This window comes from Topomyia yanbarensis, chromosome 2 (genome assembly GCF_030247195.1).
Source record: "Topomyia yanbarensis strain Yona2022 chromosome 2, ASM3024719v1, whole genome shotgun sequence".
In the NCBI taxonomy this organism is placed as follows: Eukaryota; Metazoa; Arthropoda; class Insecta; order Diptera; family Culicidae; genus Topomyia; species Topomyia yanbarensis.
The window spans coordinates 135,778,354-135,801,065 of NC_080671.1; the positions used below are offsets into that span (position 1 = coordinate 135,778,354).

Below are 22,712 nucleotides of genomic sequence, written 5' to 3' on the forward strand. Positions count from 1 at the left end.
GCATGATTTAAGATCATGCGGAAGGCCCCCGCAGTAAATACACTTCTCAGTTTCTCCACTGCAAGCGTCATCCTCATGTTCTCCCTCGCATTTGCCGCACCTTTTCTTATTGCCACAATAGGTGGCTGTGTGGCCCAGCTGCTTGCAATTGCTGCAGTTCATTACCCGCTGTACAAACAGGCGAACCGGTAGACGAACCTTATCCAGGAGGACATAGTTGGGGAGGGAAGACCCGGAGAAAGTCACCCGAATCGAGTCTGACAATGAATAAGTTGTCTTATTATTCTCAGTTTTTGCTGAATACAATTGCTTGCATTCCAGAATCTTCACATGTTCAAGTGAGGGGTCCTTAAAGCAACCAACTCCATACTTCAACACGTCTTCGCACTTCAAACCCGGTTCGGCAACGACCCCGTCGATCTCCACTGCCAAACAAGGTATATACACCTTAAATTGCTTTGTAAAGCGCTCGCTGCGAGCAATCTGGTTTGCCTGATCGAGGTCATTCACTAATATGCGTATCTTATTAGCTCTAACACGTGTTATCTGAGCTACGGCCGGGTAGTTAGCAGTCAGCTCCCGTGAGATCTCTAAAATATTAAGCGATTTCGTAATGGGCCGGAAATAGACCACCCAGGGCCCAGTTGAACTGGGTGGGTATGTTTTAATACGAGGAGGACTGTGGGAATCAGGGGAGGGAGTAATTTCGGGTTTATCCGGTATATCCATGGGAATATCATTCCCATCCAATGTTACTTCGCCCTCGGCCATTTAGGCACGAGGATAGCACGTGGTGTAAACGAGAGATGAAACTTATATTCAGGGGAAAGGGATCTAAGAAGTAGCGACAGATCGGGGGAAAGGGAAATGAGAAAAAAAAAAAAGATACTTAGCTTATATAGCGGCTTGTCCGGTTATTGAACTATTCACTTCACCAACCTAGGCACCGGCGAACAAAGCCTGCCGCAAACAATGACTGGCCTTCACAATGTATATATTTATATTGATCCACTCTATGCACAGCACAAGAAAACGATCTGCTTCGATCGAGAGTTCAGACGATTGTGAAGCAGGGTTGCTCGTACAATGATAGAAAAGTAATTTTAAAGGCCAGGGGATATATTTGGAAGATCCGAGGTAGAAATATTATGTAGGATTAACCCTCCGGAAGTCGCGCTTATGGCCCACTGAACGAGCAGCCGCTGGTGTGCTAAAACGATTTCGCTAGATTTTCAGAGCAGTGTGCACTCAGTGCACTAGCGCGACTTTCGGAAGGTTAAAGCGAGGCTTGGCCTTTACTGTAACGAGTAGCATACCAGATTTATAATTCTGTAAGGTACGTTCGTGTAGGGTGCCGAAAGTCATTCTCCAGAAAAGATAGGCCGAATGAACATTAGGTCGAATGGACATTTCGCCGAAGGTATATTACACCAAATTGACATTAAGCCTAATTGATATTAGGCCGAATGGACAGTATGTTGAATGGACATTAGACCGAAAGTCATTCGGTCTAATGGACAGTAGGTTGAATTCCCAGTATACCGAATGAACATTAGGCCGTATGCCAAGAAGCCAAATGATTAACAGAGAGGGGGAAAAGAAGTCAGTGTTACATACTCACTATCACACGCGACAAACAAACGCCTACGCGATCAAATACGTTAACATACAAACACTCGGATCCTTCGCGATCATCCACGCACTGTTACGCTCGCGATTTCGCAAATATAAAAAATACCTCGGTGATTCAGCACTTCTAAATTTATAAACGTGGTCGCATGCGCGAACATAAAAACGCTCGTTCCCACGCGATCGTGAAATCTCCACGCCCCCACATCTGAACTGTACGTTCAATATTACAATCAGAATCAACGCCCGCTGCAATTGGCCTTAAGCAGTGTTTTAGTGGGCTACATTTGCAGTCTCCTCTTAAATTATAGTAAGTGATTCTGACAGGGAGCCCTTCCGAGACCTTCTTTCAAAAAAACTTTACCGTACAGTTTCACCCTGTAACCTATTTTACCCCATATCAAACCTTTTAATATAGGATCTCATTTCAAAATTTTGACCTGCAAGGTTATAGTTCTTATCGTAGCGAACTATTAATCAAAATAGTTACAACGACCTTGTATCAAATTTTAAAGTATTTACAAGGAACCGAAAGTAACGGAAAACATGATTTTTAGAATGTTTCATAAGCAAAGTTTTGCTTAGTTTCCATTATTCGTTGTTTGCCGACGTAGTCAGTTTGTGGCGTTACGTCTGTTTTTGGTGTGTTGTTAAATCTTCATCTATAAAAGAACGTACACCGATTTGGTACATTTGATATATCATTAAAGAGCCATATAGCACAAATGAAAGGAGCAGGCAAATCATAATGTTGCACTAGGTCGCTGTGCAATGAATTGCGCTGAATTTTGTCGCTAAAAGAAAGAGAGTTTCTCGCATTCTTCGAAAACAAGCATATTCGGGTAGCGGTATTTCACCGGTACTGAGGGCTTCAGTACCATGGTACCGGTTCTCACAAAAAGGATCGACACTAGGAACCTCCGACTGTAACCCAACTTAAGTGAATGCTTAAAATGACTGGTCGGGACGGATAGTTAGACAGGTTGCTGTTCTTTTGTTTACCTGTGTTAGGGAAAATTCCTAAAATTTACATGTTCCCAGAGTCAGAAAAAAAACATGCAAAATTCGATTTTTTTACTCTTGTTTACTGGTTGCCTATTATCACCAAAATTGCATTTTAGATCGTGCTAAACTAGTTCGCAACGTTATTTTATTGTTTATGGTAGAATTTGTATTTTTCCGGGAGTACATCTACTTCCACTGAACTCGACAATTCCGTACAAATTACGGACAAATTCGTACAGGTATTTTTTCTGGCCATATGTCGGAAAATCCATTCAGTCCTCCCAAATTCCGTACGGCTGGTCAGCTTAGTTCAAACAAACATTTGAATGAAATATCAAGAACTTAATGTGGGTGAACACTGAACATTAGAGTGGGACATGGTTATATGAAAAAAATAAAATTTGGCTCCGAGTAACTTTTTGGGTCCAAATTAGCTCCCAGAACAACTCTGCAAATTTTTAAATCGATCGGTGAAACTATATTTTTGCGCCCACGGTTTAAAGTTTACATGGGATTTCGTATGGGAAAATTGTCTTTTACAAATTAATTCTTCCAAGAGTCGCCCGTTATCTCCTAAAAATAAGTAGATGGCTGATTTTTATAGGAAATTTGTCAAGGAAACAAAGTCTAGAAGATTGCAAAACGATCTGATGATTTTGGAAAAAGTTATTAAGCAAAAACCGATTGATGCCCTGAAGATTGATGAAAATTTCACTTTTCTTAGCATCACTGCTTCTGACGGTCTAATTATATACAAAATTTTTAACATCCTCTTAATATGTACAAAAGAAACCTCAATTTATCCCTCAAAACCTTGAGAAGTGGCCAAATAGTATAGCTAAACGATTTAAACACATTAAGAGAGGATTAAATCAAAATTGCGTATAATTGGATAACCAACAGCAGTGGTGCTAGAAAAAATGAATATTTTATGAATCATCAGAGCATCAATCGGTTTCTGCTTAATAACTTTTTTCTCAAACGTCAGATCGTTTCGTGGTTTTCGAGACTTTGTTTCTTTGTTAAATTTTCTATAAAAGCCAAATAATGATTTATTTTTAGGAAGTAATGGGCAACTCCTGGAGGAATTATTTTGTAAAAGTTAATTTTCCCATACAAAATCCCATGTAAACTTTAAACAGTGGGCGCAAAAATATAGTTTCACCGATCGAGCTAAGAATTTGCACAGTTGTTCTAGGACCCAAATGGTACCTAAAAAGTTGCTCGGAGCTGGAATCTAATTTTTGTCCCACCCTACTGAACATGCTGGTTGTCGAACACGTAAAATAGTAGTAAACTGACAATTTTATATAAAACCATCTAATCTTGTTCTTTATACGTCAGCACATGGTTTAAAAATATTAAACTTGAAAAAAACGTGTTGTGTTTAAAACTATGTAACGATTACTTTGAAAAGAGAATAATGCCACCCCGGTTTATGGTACCTAACGCGATCACCACAATCATATTCGGAACATCGTCTACTGCTCTACTACATGCCGGATATAAATAGACTAAAAGAAATTACAGTAACGAAGTTGGGGAAGTTGATAAAATCGGGATTTTTTTTTAACTTCATTTTTCTTTCCTACATAATTAGAAGCAACCTGAGAATTATCTCAAGCTGTTAGTCTGCAGAAAAATTAAACCTAATACCCTATCAGTGCAAAAAAATCGTTTTTATCCGCACTGTCCGACAGTTGTCTAATCCGACTTACAAGCATAGCATCGATCTGAAATTTTGCAGATAGATTCATTATGAATGACGATGTATTCTGTTAACGAAATTTAACAGCTAATATCCTTAAAAGCGCGATGCAGAAATTTTTCTTTGATTAATTAGACATAGAGCGTTGGTAGTTTACTACCATTTTACGCCTATGTTCCAAAAATGACAACTAAGAAAAACGCGATCGAAAATGACAATTAAATTAGCGATCTGGAGAGAAACGGTAGATCAAATAAAGTTTTACGCTCTAAAATACGTTCAGACTCAATTCTAGTGTAATTAGTCCAAATTTTCATTAGAAAAAATCAATTTGCGAAAGATTTTACGAAAAATGCTCAATAGGAAAATCTGATGAATTGGAAAATTCTGAGCATGTTGGTCCAGCCACCATCCACGCAAATGATGTTATCTATTCATTTTGTTTACGAAAGTGCGCTGCAAGCTTTCTTGTTAAGCGTCCGGCTTCAAATTGTACTAAAATCGTAAATGGCTGAGTTCGCCATATTTTAAGTTTTTGGAAGCGACGACAGTGATGAAGTTTTACAGGATGGATCTCACTATTATAGTTAATATTAACTTAGTTAATGAAACTTTCTCTTTCCATAAACTTTATATTTACTTTTTGGTTATTTTATTAGTGGGACAGTTATGCTTAGAATTTCAACAATGAGACAAACAGATTTGATATTTTTTTAGGAGTTTTCGTCATCAAACAATCTTCCGTACCGGATATCAAAGAGTTTGGAACCGGCACACGTCCCTAGTAACGATTGAGGTTTTATGGTAGTTTTATAGCCACTCATAAAACTTAGATTGCACTTGTAGCATGCTATAAAACTTCAATTGTTACTTGGGGTATTTTATGGCGATGGGCGGTTTGAGCCTGGGTCTGTGGCTTTCGACTGGCATGACCCATTCTCGTTGGCTCGGACTGGCTGGTGTGTTCCTACTTACAAGTGAATAGATCAATCGCTTAGATGACATAGGAGAAAACAAAAGAGAACAGAAGCAAGACAATAGCTGATTCAATTCAAATTTAGTTTAGTGATGACTCAAGCGCGCTGGCAGGAGATCGTTTTATAGGAGTAGATAAACTAGAGCACAGACATCACAGTCGCTGAGACAAATATACGCTAAATTGTATCCTCCGGAACGGTGTTCACAGATAGTCCGCCAAAATAGTCTTTTGTTCAAATTTTATTTGCAGTTTGGCATGAACTACAACATAAAAAAGTATAATATTACTAAAGTGTGTTAGTTTATTATAAAAATACACAGCTTTATTTTTTATGAAAATTCAAGAAAAATGTGATTCAAGTTCATCAATTACCTTTAATAGGACCAAAATTGGGTAAACTACATTACACTTTGACTGCTACATACCAATGCAGGACCCATTACCTTGATTGAATACAATTGTAAGATTGTGGCCTGAATTGCTGGCATAAAATAGTAAATTAACGGGAGTTTGATAAAATCGGGTACAAAAAGTTCATAAAATCGGGGGTGCATAAAAACGGGGGTGCAAAAAATCGGGAATTTATAAAACGGGTCGAAAATGTAGATGAAATCGGCAAATGTTGAAATAAACCAAACTAATTGCATATGCATTAGGGTTTCCCAAAATGACATCATGTTAAAAAAGTCTTCGGGCTCACTTCTTAAATGAAAGGTTAGGGTATCAGGACCAACTTTCTTTTTCGGAGTGAATTTGCTAAAACGCTCCCTACGGGTGGCGAATTTTGATTTTTCGAAAAATGGGCCGATTTTGGGTAAAATTTCAAATTCATGCTTGTTGAAGTGCTTCTGAACTGTCTTAGATTTTTTTCAGCATTTTTTTGTTTTTCTGGAGATTAAAATGGAGAAATTTGGTTAGTTAGTACAACTTTAGAAGTATAAGAGCGGCTGAGCCTTAATAACATAGTAAAAAGTGTAGTTTTTGGCGTTTTTCATTAGTTTATCTTCAACACTGCGTATCTAATTTTTTTAAAAGCATAGAGAGCACTTCAAATAAAGGGCGAACACGAAATTATTGCGACACCGAAAATGTCATGCCAATTTTCTTATAATGTTTAAAATCAAATCAAAATTTTAGGGTAATTTTATACATATATTTACTTAAAAAATCAAAAGAAAAGTTAATCGATGGAACCTTAAGTGTAAAATTGAACGCATTTTCGCTTGATGCCCTCCATCAAAGTCTTTACAGTGTCATCCTGTACCAGTTTCTCAGTTTTTTTTCCATTTTCTTAACATGTCCTTCTCGTCTTTGACTGTCTTCTTGCTCTTCCGAAGTTCCCGCTTCATCATTGCCCAGTGCTGCTCCACCGGGCGCAGCTCCGGACAGTTTGGCGAATTCATGTCCTTTGGAACAAAATAGACAGAATTGGCCTCATACCACTCCAGGACACTTTTAGAATAGTGGCATGATGCCAAAGCTGGCCAAAATAGCGGAGCTTCGTCGTGCTGCTGCAAGAACGTCAAAAGGCGCTTCTCGAGGCACTCAGGTTTGTAGATCTCGCCATTTACTGTGCCCTTTGTCACGAAAGGCTCACTCCTCAGTCCGCAAGAGCAGATGGCCTGCCAAATGAGATATTTGGAGGCGAACTTCGACATTTTCTTCTTCTTAAATTTGTCGTCCACATAGAACTTGCTCTTGCCGGTGAAAAACTCCAACCCCGGAATTTGCTTAAAATCGGCTTTTATATACGTTTCGCCGTCCATCACACAGCAGCCATATTTTGTCAACATCTTCTCGTAGAGCTTCCGTGCCTGAGCTTTAGCCGTCGATTGTTGCCGCTCATCGCGGTTTGGGATGTTCTGTACCTTGTATTTATGTAGTCCAGCTCTCTTCTTTGCATTCTGGACGTAGCTCTGCGACATGCCGATCTTTTTAGCCAAATCACGACTTGAGACGTTGGGATTTGCTTTAATCATCCGCTTCACCTTTCCCTCCGTCTTTTTGTTCTCCGGTCCCGGTTTTCTTCCAGCTCCTTTGCCGTGGTCCAACGCCAACCGCTCCTGGACCGCTTCAACACTCTGGAGACGGTTGAATAGTGAATGTTCAACATTTTTCCCAACTGCCGGTGCGACAGGTCAGAAAATTCCAGGTGTTTGGAAAGAATTTGTTCTCTCGACTCGCGTTGGTTCACCTCCATTTTCGTTGAATCGAAAAACACGACTTCGAGTTTGACAGAAATGATACATTATACAGGGTGTTTGGTTCATGGTTAAGAACCTCTCGGGGGGTGATAGACTGTCATATTTGGAGAAAAAAATTGTTCTACACATACCATCAAATCTCAACCGTTACAGAGTTATTGAACTTTTTGTGTAAAAAACTTGTTTATCTTAAAAAACCTACTTTTACCATTTTTTTGTTAACCATTTTTTGTTAACGACCTATTGAGTCAATTTGTCAACAGTTGTTAAGGCATTTGATTAGCAAGGGACTGGAAGGTGAAGTATATTTTTCAATATTAAGAACCATAGTACTCAAGGGAGAGCAAGGAGTTGAAGGGAGAAGGTTTAGAAAAGCGTGGAAGCATCATAATATTATATGATCAAGGCTTCTGTCTGTCACGTTATATTTTTAAGCATATTTCATAAGATAAGTCAGCAAAAACAATAAAATCAGATTCTATCCCAACTGCACATTACATTATTTTGAAAGTAGTGCATTCAGATCTGATACGCCCTTTTTAAATATTAATCTTGAATTTTTTTTTAATAATGCAAAATACTTAGTCTCCCATAAAGATGAAACATAGAAGGTTTCATCAGAATCGTAGATGGTTACCATTTTTAACGTAATTGAATCAAACTTGATGGAATTGCTTCACAGCAGAAAACATCTGTCACGTTACATAAGATCAACTGCGATTTCTCAAAAATGAATAAAACTTTAAGGTTTTCACAATACAATTTCAAAAAGTAGACTCAAAGTAGTAATAAAAAATTTAGGTTAGACATTGTATGCATGCTTTTTGTGTGGTCCACAAAACTTTTTCGAATTTTTGATCTGTCACGTTACAAGTTATATGGTTTCCATTACTTCACAATTGAAAATATGCATTTATGCATATTCATCTCAATTTTTCAAGCAATATCATCAAATTTAAATTAGACTACGATGGAAAAATTGTATATCCAGGCAAAAAGTTGAAAATATGGATTTTGTGTACATTTTTATCTCCTTACGGTCTTTTAGTCATTTTCAGGTCATGCAAGTAGTATCAACAAACTTTTAAAGATGACAGACATGAAATTTTTTTCTGGGCTCTCCATTCATATTTTTTAATATTAGAGGTTATATACATACGGAAAACAATCAGTTTGACGCACCGGCTACTTAACTTTTTGTCTGCTACCGTAGGAGTCAAGATCTTTTGGCATTAGAAATACGAATCACCTGAGTCTACGGCATGTCCGGACAAGCGTAAAGTAACTTGTTACTTCATGCTGTCGGAACCGACAAAAAGTTAAGTCACGGTAAACTTCTACACTAAGCATTTACGACGTTGAAACTCATTGAATGAGCCAGTTTTGTTTTTTTTTGTAACCTCACCAATTGCCTGCCTGAATGTTTTAATTTTATCCACTATTAACAGTAACAAGTAACTTTACACTTGTCCGGACATGCCGTAGACTCAGGTGATTCGCATTTCTAATGCCTACATTTCTAATGACTCCTACGGTAGCAGACAAAAGGTTAAGTCGCCCGTGAGCTCTAAGCTTGCATATATGATCCTTCCACGCTTTTCTAAACCTTCTCCCTTCAACTCCTTGCTCTCCCTTGAGTACTATGGCTCTTAATATTGAAAAATATACTTCACCTTCCAGTTCCTTGCTAATTAAATGCCGTAACAACCTTAAAACACCTCCAACTCAAAAAGTATACCTAGTATTTTAAATATTTTGGTGCCATTGGAAAGGTGAGAAAATTTTCTATTGAATAATGTTCTTTGAGATAATAGTTTTGATTACCTTTTAGTTGTAAAGTAGTTAAAAGTTAGTGTTTTTGATGAGGTTTTTGTTAATTTTCTCAAAATAATGAATTATGATTATAGCAATATCTATTATCCAAAAGTTGGGTTTGAGGACGATTCATAATTTGTTCTTCAACATAATATTCCTATCTCTTCTCGTTTCCTTGTAATTTGACTTCTAAACTTTTCCTGTGTTTGACTTTCAAGTGTTTAAAAGACTCTAATCAAAAAAATATGCTTTATATCGCCATCATCAGGGATTTATTGGAAAGTTGAGAAAACTTTCTTTCGATATATGCACAGATATCTTTTAGGTAAGTGTACTACATGACTTTTTACTAGTAAAATAACTCAAAATTTGCGTTTTTTTTGGTGATTTTTGTAATTATTCTTATTATTAATCCACTAAATTTATGGTCATTATTGTTCATTTGGTGCCCCTTAATATTCTCTACAACTTATTTGACACTTTATCTCTATCGCTTTTCATTTCGCTGCAATTTAATAGTTAACACAGCATGGCCTCATCACAAATGCAGTGGGTTCGAAATCGTTGTTTTTGCATATGAAACGAGAAGATAAAAATGATTTTGCTTCGAAACTAAAAGAGATAATTGAATGGAGTCAAAGGACGAATTGTAGAGCTTGCTAAGATGCATTAATTCCATGATAATAATGGTGAAGTTTATTATTTACTATTTTAAGAAAATAATGAAAATGCTAATAATAACACTAACTTTAAACTAATTAACTTCTAAAAGAATACTAAATTCACTTAACTGAACAAAAAGTGCCATATTTTTCAATAAGAGCTAGTATTAGTGAATATGAGATAAAAATATCCAGGTTCAATAACCCAAACACATGAAAACAAGACAAGATAAGTGATACACAGTGATATGTCAAAAAACAAATTATACAACTTTTCAAGACTAACAATTTGAATTATTAAAAAGTGATGTTAACTATTAAGATTTTCGCGAAGTGAACGAAAAATCGATCAAAATTGTTAAATTTTAAATAAATTGCTGTGAAAAGATTACTTAACCTTATTAGCTGAAGCATTTGAGGACATTTTTCAGTGGAAAATTTTCTCATCTATCCAATGGATCTAAAAGATTTGAAATACAAAGTATATTTTTTGAGTTAGAGCTATTTTAAGACAACTAAGTTTGTAACACAAAAAGTTCAATAACTTAGTAACAGTTGAGATTTCATGGTATGTGTAGAACGATTTTTTTCTCCAAATATGACAGTCAATCATCCCTCGAGAGGTTTTTAACCATGAACCAAACACCCTGTATACAAAATCTGAATGCGTTAATCAATTCGGCATTCAAATATACGCCATGCCTTGCCACTAACTTGACATATTTGTTTAATTTTCATGATTTTCAACCCCACTAGGTGGTTATTAATATAATTAATAATCATTAATAATTTTAAAAAATCGTCAAATGCTCATAAAAACCGATCCTGATGTACTAGAGATAAGAAGAAAACGCCTTTTTTCATCATTTTCCTCCTATTTGACGAAAAACAAAATGCGGACTAAGCACACTGAAATTGTTTGATTTTGTAGAACAGTGATATTTTTTATGAATAGCATAAAATGTCAAAAGATTATCTAGCAAAAACTTAAATAACTCATACCCCACTAGCCGTAGCTATACACTTTCTTCATCAAAAATACGCCCCTATATTTGGCTCAACTATTTGAAGTGTTTGCTATGCTTTTAAAATTTTGTAGATACCCAGTTTTGAAGAAAAACTAATGAAAAACACCAAAAATTACACTTTTTACTAAATTTTAAAGGCTCTGTCGATCTTATAATCCACAATTTGTACAATGTAACTAACTAAACTTCTCCATTTTGATCTCCAGAAAAATAAAAAAATGCTGAAAAAAATCTAAGACAGTTCAGGAGCATTCAACAAGCATGAATTTGAAATTTTACCCAAAATCGGTCCATTTTTCGAAAAATCCAAATTCGCCACCAGTAGGGAGCGTTTTAGCAAATTCACTCCGAAGAAGAAAGTGGTCCTGATACCCTAACCTTTCATTTAAGAAGTGAGTCCGATGATTTTTTTGCCTTTCTCATATAGAAAGGTTATGCAATCACTCTGAAAAATGTCAACCTAATCCCGGCCCGGAGGGCCGAGTGTCATATCCCATTCGACTCAGTTCGTCGAGATCGGAAAAAGTCTGTATGTGTGTGTGTATGTATGTATGTGTGTGTATGTGTGTGTGTGTGTATGTGTGTGTGTGTGTATGTGCGTATGTGTCAAATAATGTCACTCATTTTTCTCAGAGATGGCTGGACCGATTTGCCCAAGCTTAGTCTCAAATGAAAGGTGCAACCTTCCCATCGGCTGCTATTGAATTTTGGATCGATCGGAATTCTGGTTCCGGAATTACGGGTTTCAGAGTGCGGTCACACAGAAATTTCTCATATAAACTATAGGAAAAATTAAAAATAGAATTTTTATTTTTGATGCTAAATGTGTTCAAGGTGCATGAAACGTCGAGATTTGATGCAAACTCGAAAAAAAAATTTGACTACGATTCACTTTTTTTGGATTTTGGCACATTTTTGCCTTTCTCATATAGAAAGGTTATGCAATCACTCTGAAAAACGTCAACCTAAATTTTTTTTCGACTCGTTTAGGGTTTCTGGATTTTAACAGGGGCGTAGTTGATGGTTTTTCGGAGAGGGGTTACACCCCCCCCCCCTCTACTGTTCGCGCCCCTCCTTTAAAAATCTCCTTAAATCACCCCTCAGACCACCACCCCATCCAGCCCTCATACTCCTCCCTTTCAACCCCATCATCTTTAAACCACCACTATATCACAAAGCATACCAATTTTAGTTGGGGAGTCGTTCGTTCATGGGACTTTCGCCCTCTTCACATACCCAGCCCCGCATGACAAAATGAGTTAGCAAGCAGATAACATTGATCTAATGCTGATTAGGCTAATGGAGTATGATATTTTTTTGTTTCAAGTGTTTCACCGTCGACACGTAGCTCATCAAGTTCGTGGCTGGCATGCCATTGTGTATAAGTGCAAAGTGTACTAAGAATGTAATGGACATTTCCACGATTATGTTGAACATAAAAAGCCTCCGTGCCATAGTTTAGAGAAATGAGAAAGGCACAATTGCACCGCTAGGTGGATTAAAACAGGTGTTTAACATGATGTCATTGTGGGACACCCTAATATGCAGATATGTGATATAACTAATGAAGCCAAACAACAGCGAAAAAGATATCAAAAGACAATGAGTTCACCAGCTGAACCGAACCATCGAAATCGAAATAGATTTTCCGTCTCAGCTAACATATCGCGCAAAATCCAAGTCCAATTTCACAGCCGGCTGTCTCTCGAAAGAAAAAAAAACACATGCTGCGGAAAGATGAAATCCTCCGAAAAGCCACTCGAAAGCTCCCGTCACGTAGAGAGAAGGCTAAGTGTGGGGGAGAATAGAATGATACGACGCTATTTCAGTTCCTCCCTCCTTTCCGAATCCCACGATGTCTGCCTTCAATTGGCAGGTGCTACCTCAACACCACTAAAGTAAAATAGGAAAACGTATTTTCCACCCCGCTGGAACGTTCACTTGTTTTTATTTTTTGTTACCTATTTTTTACCACGACATTTTCCACTTTGCCTGGTGCTTTCGGTGCTTTTGTCCATAGAGGCACTCCTCACACATTTGTTTAACAGCATTCTTGACAGTCTTGTTAAGCAGACCTGCTTTTTTCGCTTTTACGGTTCCGGAACTGCGCCGGGACCGGTCGATGCGAGAGGAAGAAAATTCACTCTTCGCACGGATCGTAGGGGGAATGCAAAACACTCGTTAGAGCATTTGCGGGCGGAGTTCTCCGCGGTATAATAGGTCAGGAACCACCGGTATACATCGCGGGTTACTGGCGCTCGTTGCCGTTTTGCTGGGTCCTGTGTCTGACTGAACCCGCAACGAAGCTAGATGGGCAATACGCCGTAAATGTGTGCTGGTTCCTCGAAATGGTACCAAGATTAGCATCGGTAGAGACGAGTTGATTGCATGCGATGTGACGATTTCCGTGCCTGTGCTTGGTTGAAGATTTTTATTTTAAATGTCGTTTCGAATATTAGCTAGTAAGAGGTTAATCAACTCAAGAAAATCACTTAAATGGTAATAAAGTCAAGTATTGGAATCTTGTTTAAACACTTTCATTATGAAATGAAATGAAATGGAGGGTGGTTTCGTTATTGTGGGTACGGTTTCGCAAACATTCAACATCTCATACATTATAACAAAAATACTTATTCCGAAATAGAGAAAAAGAAACAATTTTCGTAACCATTCACCTAATCCAATAGTTTATCATCCGGTATGTAAACACTTGTCATTTTCTGGTTCGTTCACCGCACAAAAGCTATTTCTAGACGCTGAAGTGTTAACCAAAAACCACCCTCCATCAAAGGAACCCATTAACGGTGCATTATACCACAGTTTTTACGACTGCGACAGAGAAGTGAATACTTCAAGAATACCTGATCCTTCAGTACGGCTGAGCAGGAAGCTACAGCGCGCTACCGAAAACTGCCGGTCGACTCTTTGTGAGAGTTCCGGTGCAGCATACGTCGCCCCTGAAAGAGTCACCCCGCGATTTCATTGTGCATCGAATCGCGAACGGTTCGACAATTAGCAATAAAACAACGCCATTTGGGGTACCTTCAAACAACGCGAAATCGATAAATCACTCCATCGCAAATACCATTTGTTCAGATAGGGAAATGAAATATGCCTTCAACGACCACTTGAACTTTATGACTCAATGCACAATGGTTCGGGCTACCTCGTGAACCCATAAGCCCTATTTATGTGCGACTAAACTACCAAACCGTAAAATCGAGTGTCCTTCTGGCTATTTTATGCTTTGATCTTGATTGTTTGCGATTTGTACATTTAGTTGCCAGGGTAATGACGCATTGGGTGAAACAAGTCAAACAAACAAACGGACGCATTTATATAACTTCATTTAAATTGACCCATTCTAGGCTGGTTCACATACACTCACACATGATCCCATTCTCGATATAATCTAATCATGATTGCTCAATTCAACAAATTGATCGTGCCTAATTGATTTCTACCCACCCTATAGCTGGACCCGGAACAGTGCCAGTGAGTAATAAAGTTTCTGTTATTATTGCTTTATTGGTTCGCTTGGGTGAGAGAATGAAAGGGCAGGGAGGGAGCTTGTTTGATCAGTGAGAACGTGATTGGGTTCTTTGGGGTGCTTAGTTTTAATTGTTGTTGGTGATTTGTAGAACATATATTTATCGCTATTAGCTGGGAACCCATTAAACTGATTTTGTTTGAGTTTCAATTTTAATTCGATTTTATTGATGAGCTATGGGTCAATTTAAAACGTCGGGCATGAATCAGTTTTAAAACCTTGAAACTGATTGCGTACTATCTATTTTATTTGTTATATAAAGCATATTAGGGTAAATAATAGAGTAGAATGGGGTAAAATAGGTATGGGGGTACAATATTTTTTGCTATGGTATTGCAGAGGACGCTCATCTTGTGTGAATTAGATACACAGTAGAGAACATCGTTGACAACTGTCATTTTGGCTGTTACCATGAATCAGCTGTATTAGTTACGGCGTCATTTATGTTTTCGCGTGTTGTTCGGCGAAAACGCATTGTCTTTCGTCATTTAATCAATGTAAAAATGTCAAGTGAGTTTTTTCTTACGTAAAAGTTAATGCTAATCACGAGTTTTGTGTTGGTTTTTCGATACATTTGCTTTTGAAAAAAAAAATACGGACATCAATACGAAACATAAGCCTGGGGCACTATAGGTCACTACTGATCGTTTCACAGCTAAACCACGTGGGCCGGAATTAACAGCTTCAATTCCACACTCTGGCGCCGACGAGGCCACCGAAGTAGTCATTCGCAAGTACAAAGCCAGGCACAGCTGCCGTATCAACTTTTTTTTTCAACATTTCCTTTCGCGGTTTCATGATTTTTCACATCATCACTTCTTATTTTCTTACCTGAATGACGTCAGTTTAATTTTTAAATATTCTACAGTAATATAAAAGTTGAACCGGTGATTTTCTAGACGAGTACATTGTTTAATTTAACCTCGAATATAATGTACAACAGATTTTAAAAAAAACATCGAAAAAAAGTATCTTTGCCTTACCATTTGCCTTACCATTGTAGCAAAAACGTTGCCTTCCAACGAGTGTATGTTTGTCAAAATCAGCGCAAAAATAACATCGCACGAGCTCGCCAAAGAAAACTGACATGCTTGATCCCACTCCACTCTATATTGTGAAACAGCGAAAGACGAAACAGTAAACAGTAAAATAGCAAAAAAGTAAAAAAAATAGAAAAAGGTTCAATTCGACCTAGTAAAGACAGGATGAGGATGTGCTATATAATGAAATTTGGCAACCGATTTTCCTGATCTTCCTGCTCTAAAAACTGACTAAGCCGATGTGGTTTCCCAAAATCTTATTGTTGACATGCATCACAAAACGTGCAACGCTTTGGATATGATTACCAACTGGTGCCAAGACAGTGTCAGTTACTGATTAGGATAATCTGGCTGGTATTTTTATAACGTTTGAAAACAGGAAAAAGGGAAAAAGGGGAAACGGGAAAACGAGAAAAAGGGAAAAAAGGAAAAAGGGAAAAAGGGAAAAAGGGAACAAGAGAGCAAGGGAACAAGGGAAAAAGGGAAAAAAAGGAAAGGGAAAAAAGGAAAAAGGGAAAAGGGAAAAAGGAAAAATGAGAAAAGGGAACAAGGGAACAAGGGGACAACGAAACAACGGAACAAGGGAACAAGAGAACAAGGGAACAAGGGAAGAAGGGAACAAGGGGAACAAGGGGGGTCCGAGGTAAACCACCCAATGTCCCAGTCCGAGATATGCTGGCAAATCGTGATTTCCCCTATATGTCCCTTATTTATACTTTCATAAAAACGATAAATATCCCAATTTAGCCCCTCTCTTTTTATTTCTCGTTTTAGAAGTTTTCTCCTGCCTTGTGGGACCGATCAACTCCAGACTTCAACTATGTAACCGCCGTCGCACTTACCACTACGGAAACTGAAGCGAGAGCGACTCGAGGTCCGATGACTTTTGAAGGATTCCCCGCGGGTCTGAAGAATACCACCCGCCAATCCGACCTACTAGACTGATGCGCTAATTTGTTTCGCTGATCTCCCGTTTGCCGGAAGTTGCAAGTTTTGCTCTTCTCTCCCGGTCACCATCTACGCTTTCTCTCCCCTGTCCTTGATACAACTGCTTCTACAGCCCCCTCTGAATATCTTGACCAAGCATAAGTCTCCGCTAAAAAGTTCAAATTTGTATTCTGTATTCCTAGTTTTAAGATAGTTGTAATTTTACCTCTTTGTTAAAACTATTGTCCTCCATCTTGTAAATAGAATTGTATCCCTAGTTTTAAAACACCTGTGAATTTTCTCATAAATATTTGTTCCCCCTTTTGTGTACCAAACTATATTGTTAGTTTTAAGATAACTGTAAATACTTCCTAAAAAACTGTTACTATTGAATTCCTTGTTTTAAAATTTTTCAAAAAAAAATCTTTTGCCCCCTCTCTTGTATATAGAAACTTATTTCTAGTCATAAGATAACTGTAAAATTTTTCTCTTTAAAAAAAAATATTTCAACATTGTAACCTCCTAGTTTTAAAATATCCAAAATGTAAAAACAAAAGAATTTGGCACCGCCAAGCTAACGCATTTGTGCCTATCAAATAAACGAAATGAATAAAAAAGGGGAACAAGGGGAACAAGGGGAACAAGGAGAACAAGGGAAACAAGGGGAATAAGGGGAATAAGGGGAATAAGGGGAACAAGGGGAACAAGGGGAACAAGGGGAACAAGGGGAATAAGGGGAACAAGGGGAACAAGGGGAACAAGGGGAACAAGGGGAACAAGGGGAACAAGGGGAACAAGGGGAACAAGGGGAACAAGGGGAACAAGGGGAACAAGGGGAACAAGGGGAACAAGGGGAACAAGGGGAACAAGGGGAACAAGGGGAACAAGGGGAACAAGGGGAACAAGGGGAACAAGGGGAACAAGGGGAACAAGGGGAACAAGGGGAACAAGGGGAACAAGGGGAACAAGGGGAACAAGGGGAACAAGGGGAACAAGGGGAACAAGGGGAACAAGGGGAACAAGGGGAACAAGGGGAACAAGGGGAACAAGGGGAACAAGGGGAACAAGGGGAACAAGGGGAACAAGGGGAACAAGGGGAACAAGGGGAACAAGGGGAACAAGGGGAACAAGGGGAACAAGGGGAACAAGGGGAACAAGGGGAACAAGGGGAACAAGGGGAACAAGGGGAACAGGGAGAACAGGGGGAACAAGGAGAACAACGGGAACAAGGGAAAAGGGGAAAAAGGGAAAAGGATTGTCTTCTAATGCATTGTAATGAATATCCTTAGTGGAATGATTTGAATAATGTTTTAAGAAAATTATCATCTCTCGCGGCAAGTGCGCTGCTTTTGCTGTCTGGACCAGCAATTTTCCACCTTTTTCGTCCGGCGGACCTCTTCGTAATCACCCAGGATTGTTGCGGACCCGCATGGCCTAATATCCATTTAATTAACTGAAATGAAATATGCCGAATATAAGCTTCAAGAGAAATCACAGAACCAATAAAACCACAGCAGTTTGATAGCAGTATATCGGCTTTATATTTGCTCCATAATTGCTCTATAATGGCATTAAATGCATGTGTAACGCATACATGCTGTGAAAATCCTTGAATCAGGTATGCGATATATCAGTTTTATATACGTATAAAGAGCAAGTGACGATGCTCTATTTTGGCTGTACCGGTAGGCATATATGATGCTAAAACATAGCCTCGGTGCATTGTAAATACTACAATAGAGTCTCTATGCAACATTAGCGCATATGTTTAACCAATATTGTGCAATGGCTTAATGCTTATGGTTACTTGGGTAGTCACGATTTTTGATATTGTGATTTATGTTTATGATTTTTTCGAACTTTGATATGATTTTCCTAATTTATATTTACGTTGTCGAGATATTTTAGTCACGAGTAAAGTCTCATGTTTATTTATGTTCATGACTTCAGGATCTTAGTCACAATTTTCATTCTTTTTCACAAGTTGCGTGATTTAAGTTCATGATCTGGATCTTAGTCACGATTTTCGTAATTTCTGTTCACGTTATCGTGATGTTTTATTCCAGGGCTTACTTTCAAAATTGACACGTCTAGTAATGTCACTTAAGTTCATAATATCGACAGTTTCATCCTGGTATTCGTAATTTCTCTTCGCCGTATCGCGATTTGTTATTTTTTGGTTGGTTGATCTTGTTCTGAAAACTGTATCAATATGTCCAGACATCACACTGAATCTTATTAGATAAATGACGATGTTCGAGGTCTTGCTATCTACTGCTCGAACATACCCGAAATGTTGTGAAATAGTTTACGTGAAAATTTCATTACTATGTTGCATGAAAAGGAAAATGATTAGAAATATCTTCTAAATATGACAAACATGAAAAATATATTGTAAACACGGTGTCTTTTTTTAACAACTTTATGCAAAAAAATTCAGCATCTCTGAAACTTCAGGATATGAAAGAATGGGCTTTCCCCTTTCATTTGAAACCAAAATCAAAATAATCCGTCGGGGGGTCTAGAGCAACTTTTTTTTTTGAAGTTTTTTTTTCGTGAAAACATAGATTTTACAATGGAACTAGTTCATATTTCTGCCCCTAGATGGTGCTGTAGACATTCGAGCAACACTAAAAGTGAGAATCTGATAGATTATTTAATTGTCTACAACTTTGTTACCAACTAAAAACCGATTTGAAATTTTTCGAATAAGTTGTTTAATATTTTAACGAATTCTAAGTCTAAGTTAGCTTTACAGAAGACCTAGTGGGTTGTCAATTCACAAGCACTTTTTTTATTTGTCAAATAGTTGTGTTTAGTTCAATAGTGAATTCAGCGGAACTTGAGAGCTTGGAAAGTCTCATCTTTTAGCTGAAAATTATAATTCCCTGATACAGAGCACCATTAATATGTTTGAGATGAAAAGTCTTAGATAAGTGTTGACAAAACTAGTATGATATTAATATTCTTGTTCATGATGGTAAGTGATTCCTCTCGCAGAAACAGCTTTTGCTATGATGCCTTCTTTTTCATTTTTTCGATTGTTCTCAGGGATGACTGATAACTATTCTTACATGAATCTCTTACTCTGTTGGCATCTTCGTATAAAATTCACTTGTCCTGAACTTCAACCTTTATATTTGAACAAACTCAATGAAACTTTTAACGCACCATTGCACTATTTCGCGGATTTCATTGCAACGCATGGTTAAAAACGCTGATTATCCGTTTGCAAAATTAACTCAATGTGACAAACAGTTAACTAAAAACTTTGAGTCTTTGGATCAAGATAATTTTTTTTGGGATATTTTCGAGGACTTCTATGTATATAAGGTTTTTGTTGTACTCATATCATATTTTGTTTTCAAAAGTAATAAATTTCGCATAATCTAGGATCAATTTAGTAACGATATCTCGCATAATTGATAGGAAATGGCCGTAAAATCCAACTGCCACAATATGCTATGCGGAGAAAATTTGAATAAATCGTTTCACGCTAAACAATAATTTGGACAGTTACTGCTGTGGTTTGCGTTAAATTAGAAACGGTGTGTCCCAACATTTCGTCTTGATCGGAATTATAATAGCTGACTTAAGACTTAACCTAAATTATACGACGTATGGTCCTTTCTAAAACATAAATGTAAGCAAACCCTTGTAACCAAGCAATACCTTCCGATGAATGGTAGTTCCTTCGAAACTATCGGGAAAGATTACAAACCAAAAGCACAAATAGTTTTCTGACTCTGTCAAACATCCTAATTTTCAGAAGGTCAATTAGAATTGTCAACGTAATGAATCCCGTCTAATATTTTCATGCCACTAAGCCTATTATATTAATTCTTTTTTGGTAATATAATAAGTGCGAGTAAACATATTTCCAAACCACTAGGCCTCGTGTGAAACTATCTTAGATATAACGTTGTTAAAATCTTAAGCAACTTTTCCGGATAATTTCAGATCAATTTTTAGTGGTCAACAAACTTGAAGACAATTAAGTTTTCTATCAAATTCTCACTTTTAGTGTTGTTCGAATGTATAAAGCACCATCTAGGGACCGGAATATGAACTAGCTCCAGTAGTAAAACCTATATCGTTACGAAAAAAACTTCAAAAAAAAAAGTTGCTCTAGACCCCCCGACGGATTATTTTGATCTTAGTTTAAAATGAAAGGGGAAAGCCCATTCTTTCATATTCCGAAGTTTCAGAGATGCTGATTTTTTTTGCATAAAATTGTTCTAATAAATACACCGTGTAAATCATGCGCTAGAAATCATGAACCAGCTCACGAATATATGAAAAATATTTCATGATTTTGTGAACTATTTCACGCGCACGTATATTGGATTGTGACTAATATTTCAGGAATAATGAATTAGTTCATGCGGATTGAATGGATTCATGAAAAAATCCGATTTTCGAGAAATAGTTCACGAGAAAATATCCAGAATGTTTTGATATTGTGAAGTAATGATCCTAAGTCTATGACTAACATCATGAGTTAACCTTTGGTTTCATGAATAATGTTGATAAAGTTGTGATCTAGTCCGCTTACAAAAATCGATTTTGTAATGACATTTTGGAAACCATGACGGAAGTTTACAAAACAAAAACAATACTTTCACGAAATTGTTCCAAAATTCGTGATGCTTTGTTTACGATTTTGGGAACAATTTTTTTATGTGAGTGGTACCTTCTGAAATTTCATTTAATAGGGATCCCTATAGGATAAGGATATGGAAATTCAGTTAACATTCATCGACCGAAAATGTCGGTCACGAAAAACTCGCAAACAAGCGGGAAAATATATACAGCTATTCTGTCAGGATAAGTATAGAAATCCACAACAAATGAAATCAACAGATCGAGATATCCTTGAGTGATCATCATAAGTATACTCTTCTGCGTATATCAGGTAGACTTCAAGGGTCTCAAAATTCAATCCACTAGAATATAAGGTATATCAGTAAAAATACATATTCATATTCATATACCGGCAACAACTGCAACAAGTACGAATTGTAACATTGAAATGGCTCAATAGCTTCTGCGCAGCAGTAGCCTAAGTTTTACTCAACAACATGAAACACTTTGTTGAGTGTGAGAATGTTATAGTTAAGACTTTTCGTATACTATGAGGATGGCACAGTTGAAGCAAAACGATCGGTCTCCGGAAATACCCGACGTTTTTAAATGAAATATTTGTCGCAATGACCTTTTCTTCAGCTTCAGGTATTCCCAACGGTATTCGAGTGGTGAGAAAGCGGTTGAAATACCTTTGTATCTTCCTTTGTTTACCCTGAAACCTTCATCTACCTATTCTCAAACAACGCTATGTACGTCACGGTGTCTCTGGTAGAAAATATTAAAACAAAAAAATCAGCATCGCCAAAATAATCACTAATCGAAAGCTTAGATGCTCTTCTTTCATCTGAGCATAACTTTGAAATGTTCTATCGGGGGTCCAGAACATTTTTTTTTTTCAAAATTTGGTGAATTTTTAGGTAATTTTCAAATAATCAAAACATACATCTCCCTTTTAGGAGGTTAAATCAGTGAGCACACACTGTCAGAAGAACGGACTTGTAACGTTAATGAAATGCTTCGAAGACATCATTTAGCCAGTTTCGCATTGGTATTAAGGGGTCTTGAAATTTGCAAAACAAATCGTTTGCTTCAATTTATTTTTATTCGGAAAATATTTTGCTCGGGGTTTCTTTATAACTAATGTTACATTCAAAATTCTATCATTATTCTATGGTTTCTTCGAACAATTTTAGCTCAATTTGATTTATTTTAGTTTTTAGTTTCCTTGAAAATTACGAGTTTAAACACGATCAACAGACTCTCCCTTTAAAAACACATAGGAGCAGTGGTCCACATTTTAGCAGATTTATATTTTCGGCAAAATCATTTCATACTATCTGATTTGGAGGAGGCGAGAAAATGGTTGAAAGCAGTAGGGTGTCTTAGAGATGGTTTATTGGTTGAAAGTAGCAATTCTATTATAGCAAATATGGGGAAATTGAAATTTTAAAGTGTGCTTTATCAAGTATTTTGATTTTAGTAATTAACGAAACAAAGGATCTAAATACATGAAATAAATGTAAAATGTTCTGAAAAATCCAAAAATGATATAATTATGAGCTAGACAAGGGTCGGAAA

At 37.3% G+C, this 22,712-nt stretch overlaps 1 protein-coding gene across 1 annotated transcript; it reads left to right on the forward strand.

The window, feature by feature from the left end:
* The first annotated feature begins 15,888 nt into the window (after positions 1-15,888).
* LOC131679791 (N66 matrix protein-like) lies at positions 15,889-22,168 on the forward strand. Its single transcript, XM_058960538.1, has 3 exons — positions 15,889-15,945; positions 17,166-17,804; positions 22,091-22,168. The coding sequence occupies exons 1-3, from the start codon at positions 15,889-15,891 to the stop codon at positions 22,166-22,168; spliced, it is 774 nt and encodes a 257-aa protein (XP_058816521.1).
* Positions 22,169-22,712: the final 544 nt, after the last annotated feature.